This window comes from Grampus griseus (genome assembly GCF_964374135.1).
Source record: "Grampus griseus genome assembly, chromosome: 1".
Lineage (NCBI taxonomy): Eukaryota > Metazoa > Chordata > Mammalia > Artiodactyla > Delphinidae > Grampus > Grampus griseus.
This window is the reverse complement of record NC_139017.1, coordinates 53,143,573-53,167,297: the sequence shown is the minus strand read 5'-3', so window position 1 is coordinate 53,167,297 and position 23,725 is coordinate 53,143,573. Positions and strand designations below refer to the sequence as shown.

Sequence of the window (23,725 nt, the reverse complement as noted above, 5' to 3'; positions counted from 1 at the left end):
GACTGATGATTGCATATTCTTAATCCACCATAAATAGCTTTTAACAGTAAAAAGTGAACAAATATTGGTGCAGGTTAGACTTATAGAATAGACTATTACTTCTACTACTGTCTACCAAAAGACAAAGACAGAAAGAGCCCCAATTCATGTAGGTTTCAATTAGGAGTGAGATAAATAGTCAGAACAACCTGTTAAAATGGGACAAGTTTTTTTCTTTGTTACAATATACCAAGAAGTCTCATTTGTTTTCAAAACCCATATACATATTATCATTTAAGTTCTGTATGAATTACATGATTCCATTCAAGACCCTACCAGAAATATATGCAAATCCATAAATCCCATACTCAAGAAATTTCTAGGATATACTGAAATCTAAGATTTCAAAGAAATAAAAGATCTAAGTAGCTGAGAAAAAAGATAATTGGATTTGGAAAATGTACCTAAGTTATAGATTATGACATCAACCAAATCAGCCTTTCTCAGCCAGATTTCTGTGAGAGAATTAAGTCCTAAAGATGGTACATAGTATAATTTTAAATGCATAGGAAAGAAGCTGAGATTTTGAGTTATCTGTATTATTTAAGTACTGAGAATAAAATTAAATGGCTTCTGAAAACAGGAGGCTAAAACTTCATGAGAGAGCAGAAAGAAAACAAAAATTCTCTGATGGCAAACTGTAGATTGTCATAGAGTATTGTGCTTTTACATATTTGGCCCAATTTCTCGGGGGATATGTTTTGCCTCCTTTGAGATCCTGGACAAGCAAAGTCCTATTTAATAGAGATTCTCTCTTTTTGTGATGATCAAAGGTGTGGCCACTTTCCTTAGCAGACAAAGGGAATTAGAACCATGGAGAATTAGTTTACTGAAGATGCTGTTACTGTTTTCTAGAAATGTCTACTGTATTTGCGATTTCAGTTTTATCTATTATATAACCATTTTGCTGCAGTTACTTCATAATTCGCTAGTATCATCTGGTTTTCTAGTCTGAAGACTTAGTATGGTAACACATATCTTGGAAACACTGAGATTTTCTAACGCAGGCCAGATGTTAATATCCCAGATGAGATGAATGTTGATCCACTTCCCATCTCAAAACCAAATTAATGGAATTAGAGTTATATTTTACACAGGAGATTGGATTTTCACTGAGACATTTTTCCTTAAATAGCAACCTGTGTTTGCAGAGTTGAGAACAACACCCTTGTCTAATTGTACTGTGGTGCTGTTAAAGGACACCACTGTGTTAGTGAGACCATGACAATGACTTATATGTAGCTCTCAAGTTAGAGGGGTGTGAGAATAAACAAGCAGTTGATATTAATGAATGAGTTTTGCAATATCCTATACACTTGATAAGTGATAAGCTTTTCACTCTATAAACGTTTAGGAAAGCTATAAACTTTCAAAAATCGGTCTAACTTATTTCAGCATCGCATAGCCATAAGAAATAGGATAAAAGAACAGAGACCATCTTAATTCACAGCCTCTAAACAAACATTTAGAGTACATAACTTCATAGGTAGAGGCTAAAGTGATATTGTGTGCACACACTAAAGAAAACGAGTATGTTTTCCCTCCAGCAGTTTGACATGAATCTAGTTTCTCAACTTAAACTAAAACTACCATTTAGGCAAGTAGGGACCAGTCCTTTGACATACCAGTAATAAGCAAGACGTGTTACAGGTCAGAAAAGACAAAATTAATCCAAGAGCAGCTTAGTCATGCTTTAAAAAGGCATTAGAAGTATGATGGAGAGGACCCACTTCCAAAAGTGACAACAGATGCAAGAGAGCCTTGAGTGGCTGTCAATCTGAAAGATTGTTCATGACCACCTGTTTTCCATGTCACCAAAACTTCTAAAGCTCTGTGTTAGGAAAAGAACGAGAACCCTGAAATGTTTTCTCACAAGACAGAAACCAGTGAGGTTAATAAGCTGTTTTCAACCAAATTAATGGGGCCATTCGCACCATGTAAAATGACCTCTCCTTCCTAAACAGGATTAAGCTTCCTGGGCTAAAAAGATGAGGTTGAAACTAGGTAATTTATTAAGCACATGATAACACCAAGAGCCTGCTTTCCAACACGTAGAGATCCTGCCCATTGGTCTTGCCTTCTGCCTATTCCTCTAACAGGATGCAGACATGAGATGAGTACTAAGACTGGGCTTATAGGGTTTGGCCAAAGCAACATTTCTATTTAGTTTTGAAGAATGTAAAATTCTCTGTGTCTGTGACCAAGAAACGACATTGCCGTGTACAGGGCATTGAGGAATTAGAGATGAAAAAGAAATACTTGTATCCTATCTGTTGATTCAGCAAATCTGCTCTGGGACTTGCTCAGAGCTGACACATTTAAGTAAGCTTGAAATTTTTCCCTCTCCTTATTTGGAGATTCCTAACAGTTGGAGCCCAGCCACAGACAGCAGAATGCTAACCACCAGCAGGGTTAGAGTTCTGTTTTCACTGGGGACAAATCATTTTTGATAACTTCAACCTACCTTGAGAGGTTGTCGTGAGGGATAGTGTGTTAAAATGACTGCCAAACACCAAGGAAGTATGGAAAATACTATACATGGTATGGTTTTAAAGCCAGGAAACTTATGACCGTCTCCCCGTCTGCTTTCTAATCACCTGGAGTGTAAATCCCACAAATCACGAAACAATTGAGGAGAGCTGGGGGAAAAATACTACCTGACTCAGTTTTCAACTCTAACTTTGTTTTCTATTTGGCCCTTTTGGAAAAATGATGACAAGCTATGGAAAATTTCACCCCAAAGACAGATCTGTCAGCCCAAGAAGTCTATGTGTCTTCCTGAGATCCTAAGGCTTCCCAGCTTGGGATTTTTCGAAAGGCTGTAGAGCTTGAGGTTTTCATGACTCTGTCAGTGACGTGTAGAGGTTGGAGATCATCTCTTTGGTTTGTTCTTTTGTCAATGCAAGAACAGCAGAGGTATACTCGCTTCATCTAAGAAAATTCAATATGAGTTTTCCTAGGGAAAATTTACTTTTAAAGAGAGACCCGATAAATCCTTTTGGAAATGATCTTTTCGTGATTTAAATAATCATTTCCAACTTCTGTTTTTAAAACTCAGAAGTTGATTTTTTTAAATGTACATTTAGCTCTTAAAGTGGACACATTTGGGCCATATTTCATTACTAAGCCTTCAGTTTGCACTGCATGTTCAGTGATGCTTCCACCATTTTAAACTTTTCTTTCTAGAAATGTTTTATATATGAAGACTTGCATCTTTCTGTTGTCTCAATGATTTTTGTTTCTCTTTTTGAAATGCACATTGCTTAACGTAGGTTCCAAATGCCCCTGTGTGATATATAAGAGGGAAACTATTACTAGCTCAAGCTTAGATACAAGGTTACGTAGATTCACGACCCAACTGGCCTGAAGGACAACAAGAGCCAGGACAAGAACATAGTTCTTCTGACCTCTGTCCCATCTCCTCTAAAACCTCACTATTCAAAGTATGTACCAAGTGTCAACAGCATGGGCATCACATGGGAGCAAGTTAGAGGTACATTTCCCAGGTCCTGCCCCAGACTTACTGAATCTCATTCTGCATCGTACCGTGATTCCAGGTGATTCATACGCCCAGTAATCTTTGCAGAGCCGTGCTCTAGGCTATCAGACTACCCTTAACTCTATGGATGTATTTTCTTGCAGTTTTGGTTTCCAATGGTGTTCCCCACTTGAGGACCTCACTGCTTTCATTTCTAGGACTGGTAAGCCCCACTTTCTTGAATATACTTAATTCCCATTTAAACCCTACCCCCAGCAGCCGCCCTCTTCCCCCTCTGACAAGTTACCTTTTCAGTGTCTTCCGTTAGAATCCGTTATGAAGCCCCTCGTGTAAACAACATCTTGGGAGGGACGAGGATCTATTTTTGAAAGTGTGAAAGGGAGAAATGAGCCAAATGCGTTCAGCAGATGTCAGGCAGCACCGTGACCACGATCAAATGAGGGGAGGAGGAGAAGGTGGGGGGAGGGAAATTGTGGATAAGGATCGCTGGCCTCTCTTTCACTTGTCATTAGTTTTCTTTGAAGCCCAGCCCTCCCTCTGGAAATGGCACTCCAGACCAACACTGCAGAGCTAGGCCATTCTTTATCTATCTTTCATAGGAAGGGACGTCTCGCAGAAAGGTTTCTTAACTACTTCATCTAAAACAACAGTCAAAAGTCCAGGACTTGGTAAATCACTGCCACCCGAAAGGCAAAGCAGTACAAGCTAATGAGTCTTAAATAACTCTAGTGCTTGTGTGTGCTTTCATTTGCATAAGGAAACAGTTCTTAGCTAAGCAGTGAGCACGTGTGCCAAAGACAAGCTTCTTTCAACTGTCTAGGCGTAGATAAAGAAGACACCTCCCAGGACAGTAGTGTCCTGTTAAGGAATGCTTTGTTCCTTCTGGTGACTCAGTTTCCTACCTGATATCATCACCTCTAACACCCTCGAGGGAATGAAGGAGGTCATGACATGCTATAAATAGAGTGAACCATAAGTCTCAGTTTGCCAGGGACAATCCCAGTTTATGCCTGTTGTCCTAGTGTCATTATGAATAGCACTCCCCTTTTACTTGAAAAGTGTCCCAGTTTGGAGGATAAATTATACAGCCACCACTCTAGATATAAAAGACACCCAGAAAAAAATATGTTGGCTGTTTCCCATCCCATAATTCTGACCATACGCATGCTCTCTGCTTTGAGTCTTGCTTTCCTCCTGTCTTCCACAGTTTGCTGTGGAAGTGAGCAAACTGTCCTCTTTGGCAAAACTGTCTGCTCCGCTGTCCCTGGGTTGCATGACCAAGCTGCCTCACTCATCCCAGGGGTTACCCACACACCCCAGAAGGTGGACCTCAGTCGCAGGCATGCTTCACAGATCTGAGACAAACCCTGAATCAAACAGGCATGTTTACGTAGTTTCCTAGTCTTATACTATTTACTATTTTCAGTATCATGTAAGATTTAATTTGAATGAAAATATGGTTATGTGGCCTAATACTTTGGACAGAAACAGGGATCATGAGCCCTCGCTCTAATTCTGCTTGCTGAAGGCTTAAACTTGGGCAGGTGTTGGGTCTGTTCTTTGGAACCAGATCAAGGACAGAGCTGCCACACAGGTGCGTCCAAGGATTAACCAAGAGCAATGCCTTTTAATGAATGTCACATGTGAGATAACTAATTTGACATAATAGTACCAACAGAAATAGCAAGTTAATTTTCCATAACACAAAAGGTCTATCATTTCCTCTGCTTTTCATCACTTGGTTTTCTTTTATATTTCCTTAACAAGACTTATATTTCCTACCAAGCTTCAAAATGTGAAATCATAATGTATTTTGGTTCTAAACATAGCAGAAAAATCTCTAAGAAACAAAATAGCTTTGTGCCACTTTTAGAAATTAATCAAAATATAAACACTTCAGTCAACATTGGGTCAAAAAACATTACTATTGCTTAAATTACTGCTTAAACCATCATTTTTCTACTTAAATCTGGAGATTAATTAATTCTTCATACAGAATATGAACAATCAGATTCTATGAAATTTTTAATTATTTTTTACAAACTCTGTGTCTAAGAGAGAAATGATATAAAAGTATACCATGAATTGAGTAAGAAGTACTAGGTTATATGATTTTTAAGTGAAAGGAGCAGAATACAAAATAGTATTTATACTAAGTCTATACTATATGAAATACTGAACTCTAATTGCAAAAATAAACACTAATTATCTCAAGATGGTGGAATTATGAGTGTTTTTTTAAAGTGTATCTAGTATTTCTACATACTCATTCAAAATAAAATAGAACACTTCCCCAAATAGCACACATAAATTGCATAATAATTTCAATTAATTAGATGCCCATATACATAGTATGTATAATGCAGGCACAGGATTTGAACTTCTGCTGAGGTCCAGGTGATCTAGCCATTAATTCAGGGAAGATTTCATCCCCACTCATGCAGTGTACTGCCCTCCGCCTCTCACTGGTAAGGACCACGTGACAGCCATCTGGGTTATTACAGCTGGTATGAAAACTTCCTCACTAGGATCCAGGAAGAAAAAGGAGCTGAACTCCCTGGTTGTGACCAAATTCAAACCAGAGACCTTGAAATATCAAGCTCTGATCCACATCCATTTCCCAAGCCATTTAATGAGTCTATGAACTATCAATATTTATCTGAAAAACAAAGCAGTCTTCCACTTTTTTAAAATATTAAAGAATATATGATTTCACGATGGTCTTCAAAATATGTTTTTAGTAAATCCTATGGGAGAGGAGTCTAAATTTTAAATAGGACACACAGATAGGACTCATCTTTTGAAATCAGCAAAGCATACTATGTCTGAGAGCAATAGAAATTTCCAGTTTCCTATGCATAGAATCTCCATGTACTAAGACCAAAGCAATTCAGGCTAATTTCACAATGGGGAATTTAAAAGAAATTTTCAAATCCATTTATGCTGTTTCTTTCAAGGAACTGATTTGGAACAGAGAGAATATTTAGTTGAGGTTTTTTGCTTTGATTAGAGTGATCAACTTTTGAAAGTATTTGCATTTCACTAATGTTGCGTTTCACTTCAGTAGCTCAGCATCAACTGGGAGATAATCTTATAATTAGTTTAAAACCTCTCTTTAAACTTTTAATTAACCTTAGCAATAAAAAGGTAAACAGAAGCATAATAAATGAATTTGTAAATACTTCCTCCTCCACTGCAATCAGCCAGAGAACACATAGCCTTGATCTGGTTTCTAAGAATACTCAAGTTTAGGTTCAAATAAAGACACTTTAGACTGATGACAATGCATTAGGCACATGTGTCTCAGCTTCCCTCTGGCGTTAATCTGTATTTTCTGGACAGCATAATAAATGGAGGTTAAAAGCCTTTCCAAGCCATTGAAATAATACTCTGTTATTTGCGTCCTTAATATTTTTCACCTTTTAAATATAAAAATTTAGTGTAAATTATACATTGTTTTTATATATTTTTAAAAAAAAACACACACACAAACTAACCCCTCAAAGAACTTCAGATAAGTAGACAAGAATTAGCAATAGATTAGGAAGGCATCTTGGATCATACGACATCCCCACCTACTAACAAAGAACTATGGCCATGAAAGTTATCTGAATGATCTTGGGTTTTTTCCCCTTCTCTCTCTCTCTGTCTTTCTCTGTCTCTCTCCTTCTTTTTTCCCTTCCTTACTTCTTTTCTTTTCATTCAAAATCAGTTTTATTGTGAAGTTTGCCTTTGGTCCTACACTTAAGAGCCTTACATGTTAAATTCCTACTTGCATATAATCAAACCAATCTATCAGATTTGGAAATGGAGTGAAGTTTTGTTTCAGAATGATTACAAGAGGGACTCTGGGCATAGCTTAATGATCTTTTCTTTGAGATTCTTCCCCATCTTTGAAACCTTTGCAAGAGTTCCTGAGTCCAAGAGGAGATTGCTGATGGCCTGCCCCTCTCTCTTCTGCCCCAAACCCTGCTCCTGGGGCAACTAGTAATCTCCTGTGAAAATCTGGGGATGTCAGCAAGTTGAATGTCTCTGAAGAGGTTAACCCAGTAAGAAATGTCAGCCAGCTGCACAAGCAGCTTTAAACGTGACCAACCGCTGAGAAACGTGTGGAAGCGGAGCAAGGGAGAGTGGGCCAGTCATTCACCTGTACGGAGAGGCCGTCCCCCAGGAGAGATAATCAGTGGGTCTTGGGGCAGGACGAGGTACGATGGGCTGCTCCACAGCAGTCACATCTCCTGAGTAGGATTTGAGGAGGGAAGCGTTTTTATTGGCCAGCATGGCTCTCTCATTCCTGCGGAATTTGGCTCTTCGGTTCTGAAACCACACCTGGAAGATTGTCGGGAGGAGAGAAGAGCATGAGGAGGGAGAGAAAAAAACAAAGAAGAGGTTCCATGAATAAAGTCCTGGTTGATTTTTACCATGCAATACCTTCCCATGGAAGACCTAGGCTAAGTATGGAATTCTTCCCAGAACAACAGAAAACATGCCATAATCCTTCCCTGGTGGGCCATGTTCCAGGGCTCTTAAGCACAAAGACTATTAGAACAGGACCATGAGGTACTTCCAATAATCAAGCCACCGGAGATGCGGTCCATGACTAACCCACGTGACAGCAAAATATGGATTATATTCCTTGTTGTAATTGTAATAAAAAAAGAAAAATCTCATTAGACTTCTGCACAGATACAATGGCATCTTAAAAGTTTTTTCAAAAACAGAAAAATCTCGTTAGATTTCTGCACAGATACAATGGCATTTTAAAAGTTTTTTCAAAGTTCTTCAAAAGGCAAAAACTTCAACTGCTTTCATAATACTTATTGGATATGGAAGGAAAACTCTCCATCTTCCCAAAAGTAGACCCTGCGACAAGGATTTAAGAAGCAAATAGTTTATCTGGGAGGTGCAAGGAATATCAATAAGAGAGGGAGGAAGTAACAGAAGAAAAGCAACCTCTAACTGTGCTACTGAACCAGCTTCCTCTGTGGGAGCTCAGTCCTTAAGGGGCTCTAAGGACTGATGCAGGGCACACACCTCCCACTGGAGGGGTGAGAGAACTGTGGATTTGTACACTGGCTCCTGTCAGTCATTGATCATAAATGTTCCAACACTTCTGGCGTGTCTCCCGAAGTTCTAGAAAGAAACTTGTGAAACAGAAATGCAGATACTGAAAATCGGAAGTTGGCTGGAGTATATTTAATTGTAGGGTTCCAAGGAAATGGGCAGTACTGATATCATCGACTACAGCTAATAATAAACCTACCACTTATTAAGTGCTATTAGGGCTAGGAACTTATATAAGCACATTACCTACATTATTTCTAGTTATCATGACAATTCCACAATTAGGTGTTATTATTTCTATTTCAGAGTTGAGGAAACCGTTTCAATGAGATTAAGTAATCTGTTAAAGTTCTCACAAGTAATAAATGGCTGAGTTTTTGAGCTTAAGAACATCTGACTCATGATACTACAACTCTTCCAGACTGCCGTGGTATTTTATTCATTCATTTACTCATTCAAGAAGTCTTTATGGCGACTGTGTTCTAGACCCTGGCCTAAATACCGGGAATGGAGAGGTGAGACTTATTCTCTGCTCATAAGCAGCTCACAATCTATTAAAAGAAGATAGACATGTAAATTTGAAAAATTACAAGAATTTTAAGTGCAATTATGGAAACGCATGACCAGGTGTGGGAGAAAGAAATCCTATGGTGAGGAGTGGGACAATTTCACAGTTCTAGTTGGTAACATTCACATAAAATACCATGTGATTGGTGCCCCATGGAAGACCAGGGTGCAAATCAGTAGAGGCAGAATCTTTTCTGGCTTCACCTCTTCTGTTTCTAATGTGTCCTTCATATTGCTATTAGAGTTATCGTTTTAAATGCAAATATAATTGTATCAGGGCTTCGCTTTAGCTTTATATCATCCTCTGACTCTCCATCACCCACAGATTAAAATCAAAATGTATTACCATAGAACAAAGACTGTTCAAGAATTAGCACACTGTCCACCAAGTCAGCCACATCCTGTATCACTTGAATCTCATGCACTGGCCCTTCATCATTTCCAATCCTACCTGGGCTTAAGGCTCCCAAATATATTTGGTTATTTTCCCACCTATGTGTATTCACACTGAATGTTCTCTCTGCCTGTGATATTCTTCCCTTTTGTCCACATGCCAAGGACATGTTTTTTAAGATTTAACTTTAATATCACCTTCTTTGTGAAATGTTGTAGTAGAAAGAACATAACTTTAAAGTCTAACAGAGTTGGATAAAAACACTGGCTCCATGACTTTAAAGGTTTGTCCTTGGATAGTTATTTAATTTCTCTGATTCCTTGTCCCCCAATCAAATGAAGATAATTATACCTACTCACAGGTTGTTGTGAGACTTGGCTCAGAATGGCTGCTTAATGTTCATGTATTCTCTTTTTCCCCAGGAAGATTTAATCATTCCCTCCTCTGGTCTATCACTCATTCTTGAACATTCCTGTAGTGTAGGAATCATCTTACTCTATGATAATAGTATGATATGCACATCTGTCTTCTCTGCCCCCAGTCTGTAACAACTTTAAGGAGAGAGGCCAGTGTATTATTTATGCCCTGCAAACCAAAACCAGTTCCAAGCGAATAACAGATGCTCGATAAATATTTGAGGGAAAAAAGTGAATTTTGCAAAGATGATAAGATATGGCTTCCATCCAAGAGGGCTTCACAGTCTAGTTGGGGAAGTTGGCCCACATACAACTCAATATAATACATGTCATGTTGCGATAAAAGCCATAAATATAAAGAAGGCCAGAGTCAGAGGGAGTGGTTCACACTGGCAAAAGGTAAGACTTCACGGAGGAAGAATAAAGTCACGGAGGGAGAATTCTGTCCTGCTCACGTGGGAAATGTTCACAGCTCTAAAAGACATTAGAACGTAGTAGGATGGAAAAGGTGGAAGATAAAATAGTTTCAGCATATAAGAACGTCATTTGCTCATTGTTGTGATGGGGCCAAAATAGCTCTCAACCCAAAATTGTTCTTTCACATTTTTTTAAAAATTTCCAGCATTGCCGTGTCCAGGTTTCCTTATTTAAAATTCAGATCGCCATGGCAAAAATGGTACTTTCAGGAATTGTGGGTTATTGGCCTAAAATTATTTATTAGGCCACTGCAGGCCAAGCCTGGGGTATAAAACATATGGGGTTTTTGAAGGAGAGGAAGAGATTTAAGAGTAGAAACAGAGAACGTGTTTGGAGAACTGTGGTGAGCAGCATGGGGGAAGAGGATGTTGGAAGGCAGACCTCCGAGTTCTGCTTTGGACTGCAGGACGGAGAGAGCAGAACTGAGTTTGTGCCCGTGGACCACTCTCATCTGAGCCCTGAGAGACTGCCACGCAGTAACATACGCATCCTCACGTATGCCTTCTCCTCACCTATCCTTGGGGGCACCACAGTGCCCAGGCAACTTTCCCCTTTTGTCAATGACATTTTTTTTTCTCCTGGGGAACACTTCTAGGTGAAGTCCCTGTTTCCCATGGGGAAAACTCTTGCACACTCTCTTCAGGTTGAAGGGACCTCTAGGACCCTCTCCCTCAACTCAACGAATGTCTCTCATAGCATAGGGTACTAGATACAGTTCCTACCCTCCACACTCTTTGAGTCTAGCTCTAGTCCCCATCAAGAGGGTTATTATTTGCAGAAAGAAACCCTTTAAGCCCAGACTGAACACAGATATGCAAACAATAACTCATTCGGGAAGACAAGACAGATTTGGCCCACAACCCCTCTTTATCAAAAGAGCAGCCTACTTGGGCTTCCCTGGTGGCGCAGTGGTTGAGGGTCCACCTGCCGATGCAGGGGACACGGGTTCGTGCCCCGGTCCGGGAAGATCCCACATGCCACAGAGCGGCTGGGCCCATGAGCCATGGCCGCTGAGCCTGCGCGTTCGGAGCCTGTGCTCCGCAATGGGAGAGGCCACAACAGTGAGAGGCCCGCGTACCACAAAAAAAAAAAAAAAAAAGCAGCCTACCACTGGCAATATGGAAAATAATAAAATCTTGACTCTCAGCAAAGACAGCAAAGCACTGCTTGAAAAAGCATTTAGCCAGAAGACTCTTACTTATTTAAAATTTACTGTAGTGCTTAAAATCATGAACTCTGAATCTGCATATCTGTCTTCAAATCCTAGTTCAGCCACTTCCTAGCTGTGTGACACTGGGGAAACTACTTTAACCTCTGAGTCTCAGTTTCCTCATCTGCAAGATGAATAATGTTATCCACCTCAGTGAATTGTTGCGAGGATTAGACAGATTAGTTCATGTAACTACAAACACTAGTTGGCATGTAAGGGCTCAACTAGTGTTAGTTATAATTATCATCATTATTATTCCTAATCACAGGTGGTATTATTTCTAGATGTCTGGCTTGTAGGTGATGTCTCATGGCATTCATATTAGAAACACATGTGATTCTCTTTCCCCTGTCTTACATGCCCTTATCCTTCTTTACTTCATAGAAACACAAAATCATCTATTTGAATGTGCTCTTAATGCAGTTCCTATGGGCAAGGTCTTTGGTGTGTTCATTTCTCACTCCCATCCATGTCCATAATTGTGTGTATTTATAATACCTTTCCTGAAGATTTAGATATTCCCAAAGTCTGGGGAGGAAAACTGAGATGGAGGACAGAGAGTTCATCTCTCCGGCCACCCTACAACTCAAGTTGAAATCTGGGATGTGGATGAGGGAGGGTGCAGAGTCAAATCCTCCAATGGACAATGTTTATAACATGGATCTGGAAGGGTGAGAAACGTTGGGAGGAATGAGACCTCCAGCAAGGCATTTTCTGCCCTACTGAAAGGCATTCACTTCAATTTTTAAAAATACTCTGCTGCCAAAAGAAACACAATTAGAAACGGATTCTGATCTCATGCTGTCCATTTATAATTCTTTTTAGCATCGGCTCTGGTCTGAAACCTACAAGTTGTGTTTTTCAACAGTCTTCAGAGATGTGCCTCTAAGGAGGGGAATACTCCGGTTACCTGCACTCTGGCCTCGGTGAGGTTCACCCGGCGGGCGAGGTCTTCTCGCACAAAAGCATCCGGGTAGTGTGTCCGCTCAAAGACACGCTCCAAAGCCTGCAGCTGGCTGCTGTTGAAGGTTGTCCTGTTCCTCCGCTGCTTTCTCTTTTTCTTTTCCTCTGAGTTCAGTTGATCATCTGGAATAGAAGAAATTGATGATAAGGAGCTAAAAAGTCACGTTGGAGGTCCCGGTTTACACTTCTTTACGGTGTACCTACAGTGAGACTGTTTCCTTGGCTCACACGCTTATCAAAGTGCTATAGCCAAATGCCACTTTCAGTATGCACATGCAGGCGTTGGTGCAATCAGGTTCATATGCCAAGAGCCCGCAGCAGTCCTCATGCTTGGTTGTTGCTTCTAAATCTGGGACCAGACCTGAACTGTCAGAGGGATATTTTTTGTATGCTGAAAAAAAAAATTTTTTTGAAGCCTGTTTTGTCAAAGAGGGCTAAAGGAAAATTTAACTCCTCTCCATATTCTCTGGAGATGGGGGAAGGAGAGTAGATTGCTTTGTACCTCACTTGTCTTAGGCAATATTAGAAGGATCTCTGTTTTACCATGCATTTTCCTGGAAACGGCAAGTAACTCATAACTGTATTCGCTCAAGGCTCCATGCTGTTGCTGAGGCAGGCTTCAGGGGCCTCAGCCTAGATCAGAGCTAGTGCTATAACACCATCAAAAGCTGACACTGACCTGAGACTCACCCTCTAAGAACTCAAGAACAGTCCTGAAACATCTCTGAAACAGTTTCACTCCAAATTTGAGTTCTAAGGCTTTGAGCTCTTGGGAACCTTTGGAGAATCATTTCCCCATGTTTTCACCTGTCAAGATTCCTCCTTGGTTTTCTCTGAGTGCCCCCAAAGGCACCCTGGCAAGCTGATCATCCAGGTTGCCCATGGCAGTCAGAGAGTAGTGTGCTCCTGTCCTGCCACCCTCCTTCAGCCCAGACAGGAATGATGGATGTGTGAAGCTGCGCGGAATACCAGTTGTGCTAACACCACCATCAAGCCCTCACCCTGACGCCCAAGCCACTGCAGAGCCCGTGTAGCACTCAGAGACTTACAGCTCAAGCTGCTCAGGCCCAAGTCACATGCTCAGCCTGATGAACTGAACTCACACTTCCAATCACTTTCCCCACTCAGCTCAAAGAAAAATATGAGTGAGAGTGAGGATGGAGAGAAAGAGGAGCGTGGCTGCTAGCTCCACATTCAACAGAAAGTAGCTCTCAGCCATTTTTTCCAACATGTAAAGTCTCCTGATCCTCTCTGACTATAAACACACAAAATACTCAAAAAATTACTAACATGAATTCTAATGCCCCGAGGAGAGTGACCCACCCCTGAGCTATAGTAGTAGTATTACAAACTGAGGGCATGTTCCAGATTTGGGCGGGGATTCAAAGTGCAGCTTAAATCTAGGAGTTCCTAGCTCAGATCTCTCAGTGCCTAACTAAGGCCTCCAAGACTTTTTGATGAGAGACCCCTTCTTCATGAGTGCTGCTTCATCAGTGGAGGATGAAGCCCTTGGAGCTCAGAAGAGAGACTGCTCATTCCTTCCTGATAGTTAAAGCACCTAGATATAGTAAGTGCTTGTTGAATTTGTGTCCAGGGAAAATGTGAAACTTTTCCTGTCTTTAGAAAATTGTTTCTGTAGGAAAAAAAAAAAAAAGCCGTATGATCTCAACCACATTCCCCCAGCTAAGAAGCTGCTGACACCCATTCTCTCAGCTTTATGGCTGTGTTCAGAGTTGACCACCTCTCTAGTTTCTTCCACTGTGGTACCTCAACAAGGAGCCCTGCTTTGAAGGCAGTTTTGTGACACTCTCAATAAGAAGGTCAGATCAGTGGCATCTTGAGAATGGAGCCAATTTAATTATCATGATTTCTGGGATCTATCAACGCCTGGAATATTCCATCCAACAACCCTGATTTTACCACTATTTAGCTATTAGCAAAATTAGTTTATAATAATGTCAACACTAGAGTTCAAACACCTAGGATCATACATCTTTCAGCTGTTGCCTTGCGTTTGTATGCTCCTTCCTATTTGAATATTTGAAGGCATTCCTGTTGCTCCCATTCTCTTTCTAAATCTTTTTACAGTTCTATGTCTTGCACTTCAGGTCTCTCTCAGTCATTCAGGCCTTTTGACAGCACCACACCTGTATTTCATGCTCCTATTAAACAGAAGTCTGCAAAAAATATTTAGCTTCCATACCAACCCTAGACTGAGATCAATTAGACCCTAGGCTATTTTAATCATATAAAGGAAATCCCTTGTTAAGCCAATCCCATGATTTGCTTTCTTTCCTCAAAGAAAATGCTTTCTCAGGTATAACCACAAATTATAAATCCTTTACGCTGTTTGGTAAGCCCATTTCTTCTTGTACTGCCAAACTATGATGGAGAACAAGAATTTTTTATGTTTTGTTGTTAGTACTACAACCTGCTCCATAGCCTTTCAGTAGTTCTTTGAAATCTTCCACTCTTCACTCAAATTCCACTGCCTGTCCACCATAAACCACCAACTCCCCTGACATGGGAGCAAGGGAAATGGAGAATTATAGTTTATGACAGAGAATAAATAGCTATGATGACCTGAAATGATTCCAGCAAAAGTTTCCCAGTGAATGTTCTTGTTGTTTTTAACAAATGAAAACACCAGTCCAGATCACATTGAAGGTGAGAAAAGACACACAAATAACAGGGGTCCAAGGAGTGTATCTGGCAAACGTCCTTCAGAGCACAAGTATAACAGAAAGAGACAGTGAGGGGGCAACAGAGACAGCTTGAGCGGCAGCCCTTCGGCTCGTCTGTCTTTGCTCACTAATCACCAACTATGAGCTCCCTGTTTTCCCCCAAGAACACAGAACAGGATCAGTACAATCTCATCAGCAGCATGAGAGAAAATGTGAACATCGTACGGGTTTCCAAATGTGGGGTATTTGCAACACCTGGGATAAGGACTGTTATCAGATTCTGAACTCTGGTTGAATACAGGGTAGAGACAGTAGTGTATTTTTATCATTGCCGGAATATCATCTTTCTTATAAAAACAGCTACTGTAAAGGTTGATTTTGAAAGATGCTGTCCAAGGATGCTGACAGCCAATTGGCCATCAGGAAATAGCTAATTCTTTGGAATTCTGAAATGGGTAGGATTCACCAAACTGCAGGATAACCACAGGGTACACGGATACATTTTTATCAAAATCATGTTTCAAATCCAAGGTGTTTACAGATTTTATGGATGATTATGTATGTTATGAATGATTGAGTAAATTGTAAGTATGCAGTTACTGCCATGCTTTCTAAGAAAAATAAGAAAAATGATCTTATTAGCAGGTTAATTTTCACTTGGATTCATGAGTCATAAAATATTGGCACCACATGAAACCAGAGAAATTATCTAATTCAACCCTTTTATTTTACAGATGAGGTAAATGAGGCTTAGAAGAATGAAGTGATTTGCCTCAAATCACAATACAAGCTGTGACTGAGCCAGAGCTAGAAGCCAGGACTTCTTTTTTTTTTAATTTAAGGTATAGTTGATTTATAATGTGTTAGTTTCAGGTGAACGGTGAAGTGATTCAGATATATATTTTATATATATATATATATAAAATATATAAAAGAATATATATTTATTCTTTTTCAGATTCTTTTGCCTTATAGGTTATTACAAAATATTGAGTATAGTTCCCTGTGCTATACAGTAGGTCCTTGTTTGTTACGTATTTTATATATAGTAGTGTGGAAGCCAGGACTTCTAATTCCACTCTACTTTTAAGTGCCAATGACAATATACACCCTGTGCAGGAGAGGGGCAATGACTCACCACAGATATAAATAAAAAACCACTACCCCAGGAAAAAATTTTATGGGAAAGGTAGCTTTAACCAAACTAGCTGTATAAAGAGGGTCTCAGGAAGAGAGTCCACGTGTATCACAAGCTGTTATTCCTGCCAGAAAAGCCATTACAAAAATGCAACCATTCTCATCTAGGACAGCAACTTTGATCCAGACGTCCTTGGATTTCACTTTTCAAAGGCCTCTGTAAGTGCTTGCTTCATCAGTTAAGTGTGTGCAGGGTTACGTTAGCACAGGAGTAAACCCTCACCTTCCATCTTCTCCTCACATTCATATTAGTCCTTCCCTTTCTTTCATTTTAGGACACAGTTCAAAATCTCTGTCTCCTATGACACATCTTAATCCTACTTTCTCTATATAACTTTGCTGATAATGCCAGTCCATATTGATTTCTCCATATCTAAATTCCTAAACATATTTTAGTACATAATCAAATACTTTTTTAAAATTATGGTTCATGTCTTTTTATGTAAATGCTTTGTCACCTCGCTGTGCTCAAGTATTCCTATATAAAAGACATAAGGTCTTTTGATACATTAAATGACAATAAAATTTGAAAGAGTTATAGTAGTATTGTGGTACAGAAGTAGTCCCAGAAAATTAGAACCTTGGTGATTTACGTAAGGTTTTGGAGGGCTGAATAACTTCTGATTCCAATTATTATTTTTAACAGTGCATAGTAAATAATTAGATTAACATTATCTTTTGTCCCTGGATAATTTTACCTGTGGAGGAAAAAAATCTTTTTACCATGTTTCTTTTTCAAACAGGTTCACCACCAGATTTAGAGAGATGGGAGAAAGCTGGGTGGGTCTGACTCTTCCGTAAATGAAGGAGCTGGTCCTTCTTTTTTATTCCCTACAAGAAAAGCAGATCTAAGATAAATGAATGATTTCAGCAAACAGGAACACGCAGGGGGAAGAGCTGCTAAAGAGAATGGTGTTTCCTATGGAACAGGATGTTAGAATACTTATCAAGCACTTCTTTAGGAAAGAAAGCCGTAAATTTTAGGGAGGAGACCCCTCACGCTTTCAAGTAGAAGTTAAAGAGAACAATAGCTCTGTCCTTGGCTCTAGCTTGAAATTCACTGTGAACTTCACTCGCGGCTGCTGAAGTTGCACTGAAGGGAGGGTGGAGAAGACAGGGAGGAGCGCCATCCTCAAGCGTGAGGAGAACGCAGCACACCGCGGTTCCTCCTCACTAAGGTTTGCACTCACTGTGCAGGCTCCAGTTAACTCCCAAAGGCCCTTACGCTCTCCTGCTCTGTACCTTGTGGGACACTTGAGATTCCAAAATCAGTCAGCCAAATGTAATTTAAAGGTACAGCAAAAACATATTTTAGGAATAAAATCTGAAGAAAAAAATGTGTTTCGTATGCCTGAGTCACATCAATTTGAGAAGAAATCTGATGCAAGAAGATAAAACGCCAGCTTCAGTAGCAGAAACCAACCATCACATCAAAGCTTGTCATCTGCCTTTTGGCTGAAAACATGGCAGGCAAGCGGATCTAAAGAGCAGCCGGCTGATCATTTTATGGGCATTGAAGAATGTTTTCAAAGGAACTTATATTGCACAACTACTTACTTTAATGGGATTTGTGTGGTTCAGGCCCTGTAACCTTTGGAAAATTGAAGGGAAGTATAATTGTAAAAGCCACTAAAAACTGTTTAGCTTTTATTGCAAGGCTTATGAAAAGCAGTGAAATACAGCTATGGCATTCATTTGAGTTTCTTTGGTTACACTAAGCTCCAATTGTAATTAGGACAGCATCTTTTCAATAAGTGCTCCGATCAATGGCACATAGGTCCTCACCAGGATGAGTGTAGACTGAGTTTAGCACATCCCACTGACCAAAGCCAAGTTCAGCAGCACATCCGCATCTTCTCTGCAGCATACCTGGTATCCTCCACTGCTGAATCCCAGCAACTGTCAAGAGTGACCAGGTTTCAGCCAATACAAATGCCCAACTGTACAGCTCTTACTCACCTTAGGGTCATGGCTGCCAGAACCTGAACTTTGCGTCATGGTCTTTGATGATTTTTTCCCTTACTGTCAACTTGGCATAGACATGGTTTATTTTTGGTCAAGTATGAGTCTTAAACCTTAGAAAATAGCATTAAAACACCTTAAACATTTGGGGGAATATATGTTCTTTGGAGAATAAAATGCTCTAAAAAGTTTGAAATAATGTTATTTTGAATGGTTTTCACCCAAAAGATGGATCAATGGCTCTGTGTAAAGCTACAGTGGTTTCAAGCAGATACAGCTCAAAGTTGAGCTCTCTGAATATAACCAACTGTCATTTGAAATGGAAAATACTGGAGAATATGAGATATCATAATACAGTTTGTACTGCTTTTCACTTCTTCATCTCACATATTTGCTTTCACCTCTGTAGGACCAATACATTTCCATACAGTCAAAAATATCAACACAATCCATATCATCTTATCTACTTTAACCCTCTTAAGACATTTTTCTGAAAGGATTCCTGACCAGAACCTTGAGGATATCCGAGACAAAGCAAGCCTTCCGATGCAGCCCTATATTGGAACCCTAGCTTTCTTCTGGGACTATATTGACAATTTTCCCCATGCTATCATTTTTCCATGTGACTCTGGGTCTATTTTAGACTATAACTTCAGAATACAAAGTTTACATGTGTATTTAATTGAAGCTCTTATCAATGCTCAGTGAATACAAATTAACAGTCAGACATAAAATATTCATATATTGGAATTATTATCATAGGAGTTCAGTTACTGCACAAAATACCTTCTCTTCGATAAAGACATAAAATTCCAGCTTCAGATATGTAACCTACTCCCAATTCTCTACGGATGAATCACTTACTCATTTTTCAATTCATTTCTGGATGTCGAAAATAGTGGAAAATGAGAATGTTTTACTCAGAGCCAACTACACTATAATCAGGAGGGAGTGCAGTGGAGTAGAGAGGAAAGTTCACTGGCTTGGCGATCAGAATGACCTGTGTTCTCCTATAGGCCCTGCTACTTTAGTAGCTGTGTGGCCTTGAGTAAGACACTTCACTTCTCTGAGCCTCAATTTTCAAAACAATAAAATGGAAGTAGACTACCTACTTCCTAGGGTCACTTGAAAATATAATGAACACAGAGCAGGCAGATAGTCTGGCACATAGCAGTTGTTTTGTAAGTGGTGGATTTTAACAGCTACCACTGCTGCTGCAATTTCTCCTTGGAGGTGGATTGTCAAAACCACTGCTGTTCTTCCTTTTTTCTTCTGCTTACTGTTTGTTGGTATCTAACTATTCACTAAGATCTCTATCACAGCATAACTAGGGAGATAGTGAGAAAAAACATTCAAATATGTTGATCTGGCTTAGTTAGGTTTGATGGAGGGCATAGTTGAGATCTAGGGAGCATGAAAAATGAGTAAAAACTTTATAAATTAAAAAAGAACTGAAACATGACAATAGACCCAAAATTGCACATGGAAATCAGTGCAGTTTGGGTCACTTTTCTACTGCTCGTCAATTCCTAGCTTTCTAACAAGGCAATCAATTTTCCTCTCTCAATTAAAATTTTGAAAAGAAACTTTCAGAAAGCAGGCAGATTCTAAGACTCAAAGACAGCAACCTTCTCCTTTAACAAGTAATCTCACTAGAAACAAGTTTAAAAAAAAAAATACAGGAGAAAGGAAGAAGACAACCAAGGGCTAAACCCAGGCTATGAAAATTCAATGATTTCGCAGCCTGTTTGCCTCGGGTTGACTAATTTGGTTGCCACATGTCTAAAAACACAAGAGTTGGGTCATACTACTCCATATTTATTCAGTGACTTTTTTTTTTCTAAATGTCTGAGCATTTTGGTGAATTCCAAAGGGATAAAAAGAAACCAAGGAAAGCGAATTCTGGGAAAAGAGTGAGTTCTGATGGAGATTTTAAAAGCTTTCTAAACTTGCAGTATTCCAGGTGTGTGGTCCCCTTGGAAGTGCCGTGTATTTCAGTAGGATTACAAACAAAGCTCTAGAGGAGTTATAAGCTCCTGTCTTCTTTGGGTAGCATTTTCCCTTTGTAGTAAGACTTGTTGTTATTTTGTAAAAGACACAACATCAGTCTTAACGTTAGCAGTGGAAATTGGTGTCTCCATGGGAGGCAACCGCTATAAGTCATTTTTTTTTAATGATTCATTTTTCGGGTAATAAATTTTAATGTCCTCAAGAAAAATACGGTAAAAAATACATTTTTTAAAAAAGCAAACAAACAAACATAGCTGGCAGCAGATAGTAATGAAGGAGATGTACATGATTAATGAGTCAGCTCAGCTCTTGAAAGGACAGTAGTGGTGGAACAAGGCTCTTTTACTTGGATAAAAAGACAATTATGAGGCTTGAACACTTGAGAATAGAAGCATGACTAGTCTTTCCTTATGCTTTTTCATCTCAAGTTAAAAGGACAGATGCCTATAGCAGAGAAAGCCACAGAGAACAGAGAATTAGCTTTTCATCACAATAAAGATGGAGCCAAGGATAACTCTGTTAACACTGTATAGAGTAAATGAAGAGGGCTAAAGAGGAGATTAAAGCCCCTCTCAGGTGTTACTCTGGCCTCTGACATCAAACTAATACAAAGACTAAAATATGCCAAAATGGTCAACATAAGAAGCCTGGTATCTTTAAACAATGTTTAAGTGAAAGGAAATTAAAATTCTCTTTCAAGAATTAGAAAAGCCAAAGTGTAAACGGTGGTTTAAAGCTTGACATATTCTGAGAAATGTATCACACTGTAACATCTCTGGATTTCAACTTTCTTATCTGTAAAATGGGGTTGCTTTAAGACATAAACAATACATGTTTTTTAAAAATTATAACAACTAGGTATATACACATTTCCTTCTATTTTGCTTTAAATTCTGTTATGGAGCAGTTGTGGAAATTGGCAATTAGGGTGTTAGATTGGCAATCAGGAGGTTCAGATCCTAATTCAGCAGGATTGCTGACCAAATATGTGATGTTTGGCCTTAGTGTTCTTACTGGAAAAATTATAGGTTGGACTAGGCAACTAAGATCTCTTTCAAATCCAGCACTGTGGGTTTTTCGGATTGTTTTTATATTTTCGGTATCTAGCCCAATAGAAAACTTTTAATAATTGTTTGTTTAAGGCAATGACTGAATCATGTCCTTTGGTTTTTGTTGTTATGTGTTTGGTTTTGCTTTGTTTCGTTCTTGTCTATGTTTTGGAAAACCTTTGGCTAGATGACATATTGGATGAAGACTATTCTGTAATTACTCATGCCTGGAGGAAGCTGAAGTGATTGACCCATTCCTCTATGTCCAGAGTACTCTGCACATATGTCTCCAAACTGAAATTTATGTGAATCTTTATTCTAAAAGAAATTAGTTCACCTATAATCGCAGTCAAGAAAAAAGAGGCAACCTGAGAGGTTTCTAAGAAACAGTTATTCTAACATTTAAATTTACTTAACAGAAATGAGAATAACTGCTATTTCTATTATTACTTCTACTAGCTTTGACCACCTAACTGTGGGTTGGGTGACAGTACACTTGCTGAAAACACTGTCTGTGTCAACCACTTTAGACTAATCCCAAAACTGGTGCCACTAACAATGGTCACGCTTATTCTTGACCTTCACATCCTGTCTCTATCACCTTATTCATTCATTTGAACAAATATTAAGTGTGCATCTACTACACACCAGGCAAGTAGGTGCTCTGAGAAATAGACAAATATTACATGTAGTCCACCTTCAAGGCACTTTATAATCGATTTGGGAAATGAAGCCATGAGCACTTGAAAAGTAAAGTAAAAACAGAGAAAAGAGATTCCAGTAGATGTGGTGGCCATCAGAGCCAGTAATGGGCGAGGGAGGAGGACAGAGACACCAAAGTGGCTGGCAAGTAAGAAGACACAGTCAGCATGAGCCTCCCTCTGTCACATGTGAAGTTCAGCATCCTTTTTTCAGCTGCATTATGACTTGTCATTCCATTCACCCCATTCTGGTTGTTCAGCTGATGATGGTGACAAATCATGCCTTCCTCATGTGTCATTCATAGTCTTCTTTGACCTCGTCTGTCTTTGCCTAACCACACATACTAGGCCTTTCCCCTATCCACTGACTATGCTGATGGTACCTTCTCCTCCTCCAAGTCTCAGTCAACCTCCATAGTTAACCTCCTCCTGTCAGCTCTCCATAGGGACCCTCTTTGATCACCAAGCAGAAGTAGCCTTCCTATAACTATTCCCCTTCCAGAATCGGAATGAACCATCGGCTTTGCAACTTATGACAAACTAATAATTATGACAAATAATTATTGCTGTTGATTGGCTCACACACTAGAATATGAGTTGCGTGGGGGCAGGAACCTTTTCTGACTTGTTAACTGTAGTATCCCAGCCTCTAGCATTAGTGCCTGGCATACTTTAGGCTCTTTTCTTTGAATGACTAATGAATATGTTAACTGTGCTTGGTGAAAACGCCTATTCTGTACACCTGGTTGATTCACACTCAGCCACAAACCTGACAGCCCTTTCAGGGCTGAGTTTCTATAAAGTCTTGGCACAGAGACTTTCCTGTTATGAAGGGTTACTGCAATCTCTACAAGGCACATAAATTCCAGGAGCATGCGTTACCCAGGTCTCTCATGCACTTTCTTTGCACATGACTTTGCATCAGTAATTATCACCCCAGTTAGAAGAGAGCCTTGAGGCAGGTGAATAAGTGTGTAGAACAGAGCCCTATATATCTCAGTAACACTCATGAAATCTTTGACTTTGGTAATGATGACACATTATGGAATTATTGAACATGTTAGTGGTGACTTGATACAGTTATTTCTGTTCCAAAAATATATATTTTTAGCTTTAGGTTGTATTCTCTTCTAGTTAGTTATTTCTGTGTTTTCTGTTCCTTTTCACTGGTAAAGGAGCTTGGGCAAAAGCATGACTAATTCATTTGCCAACATACAAGAACATTACTGTCAACCACACCTAAACCTTAATTATATGGCGATTTCCTCTCCAGGGATATGTGACTTTTAACCGGTAAGAAAGCTGATGCACTAAGGTCATATGAGAGAAAGAAGGTTTTGGGCAAAGCACTCAAAAATCCATGTGGGATAATCTTATTCCACTGAATCATGTCCCCTGCTGTTGAACAGCCCTAAAGAACTCCTTGTGAGTAGGTGATTCTGTTTGCCTAGAGTGGAAACCTATGAGTAATCTATGTGTCACTGTGAGTCATG

General features: G+C 39.5%; 1 protein-coding gene across 2 annotated transcripts in view; it reads right to left on the bottom strand.

Moving 5' to 3' along the window:
• PRRX1 (paired related homeobox 1) overlaps positions 1–23,725 on the bottom strand; it is a 74,339-nt gene that overhangs the window by 5,245 nt on the left and 45,369 nt on the right. The window contains exons 2-4 of one of the 2 annotated variants that reach the window (XM_082649430.1): positions 12,577–12,752; positions 7,686–7,867; positions 3,825–3,896 (exon numbers count right to left, since the gene is read on the bottom strand). In XM_082649430.1, the coding sequence (XP_082505556.1) occupies positions 3,842–3,896; positions 7,686–7,867; positions 12,577–12,752 (413 nt within the window). In that variant the 3' untranslated portion in view covers positions 3,825–3,841. The remainder of the gene's footprint in view (positions 1–3,824; positions 3,897–7,685; positions 7,868–12,576; positions 12,753–23,725) is intronic. The other variant, XM_082649429.1, reaches the window with a different exon arrangement.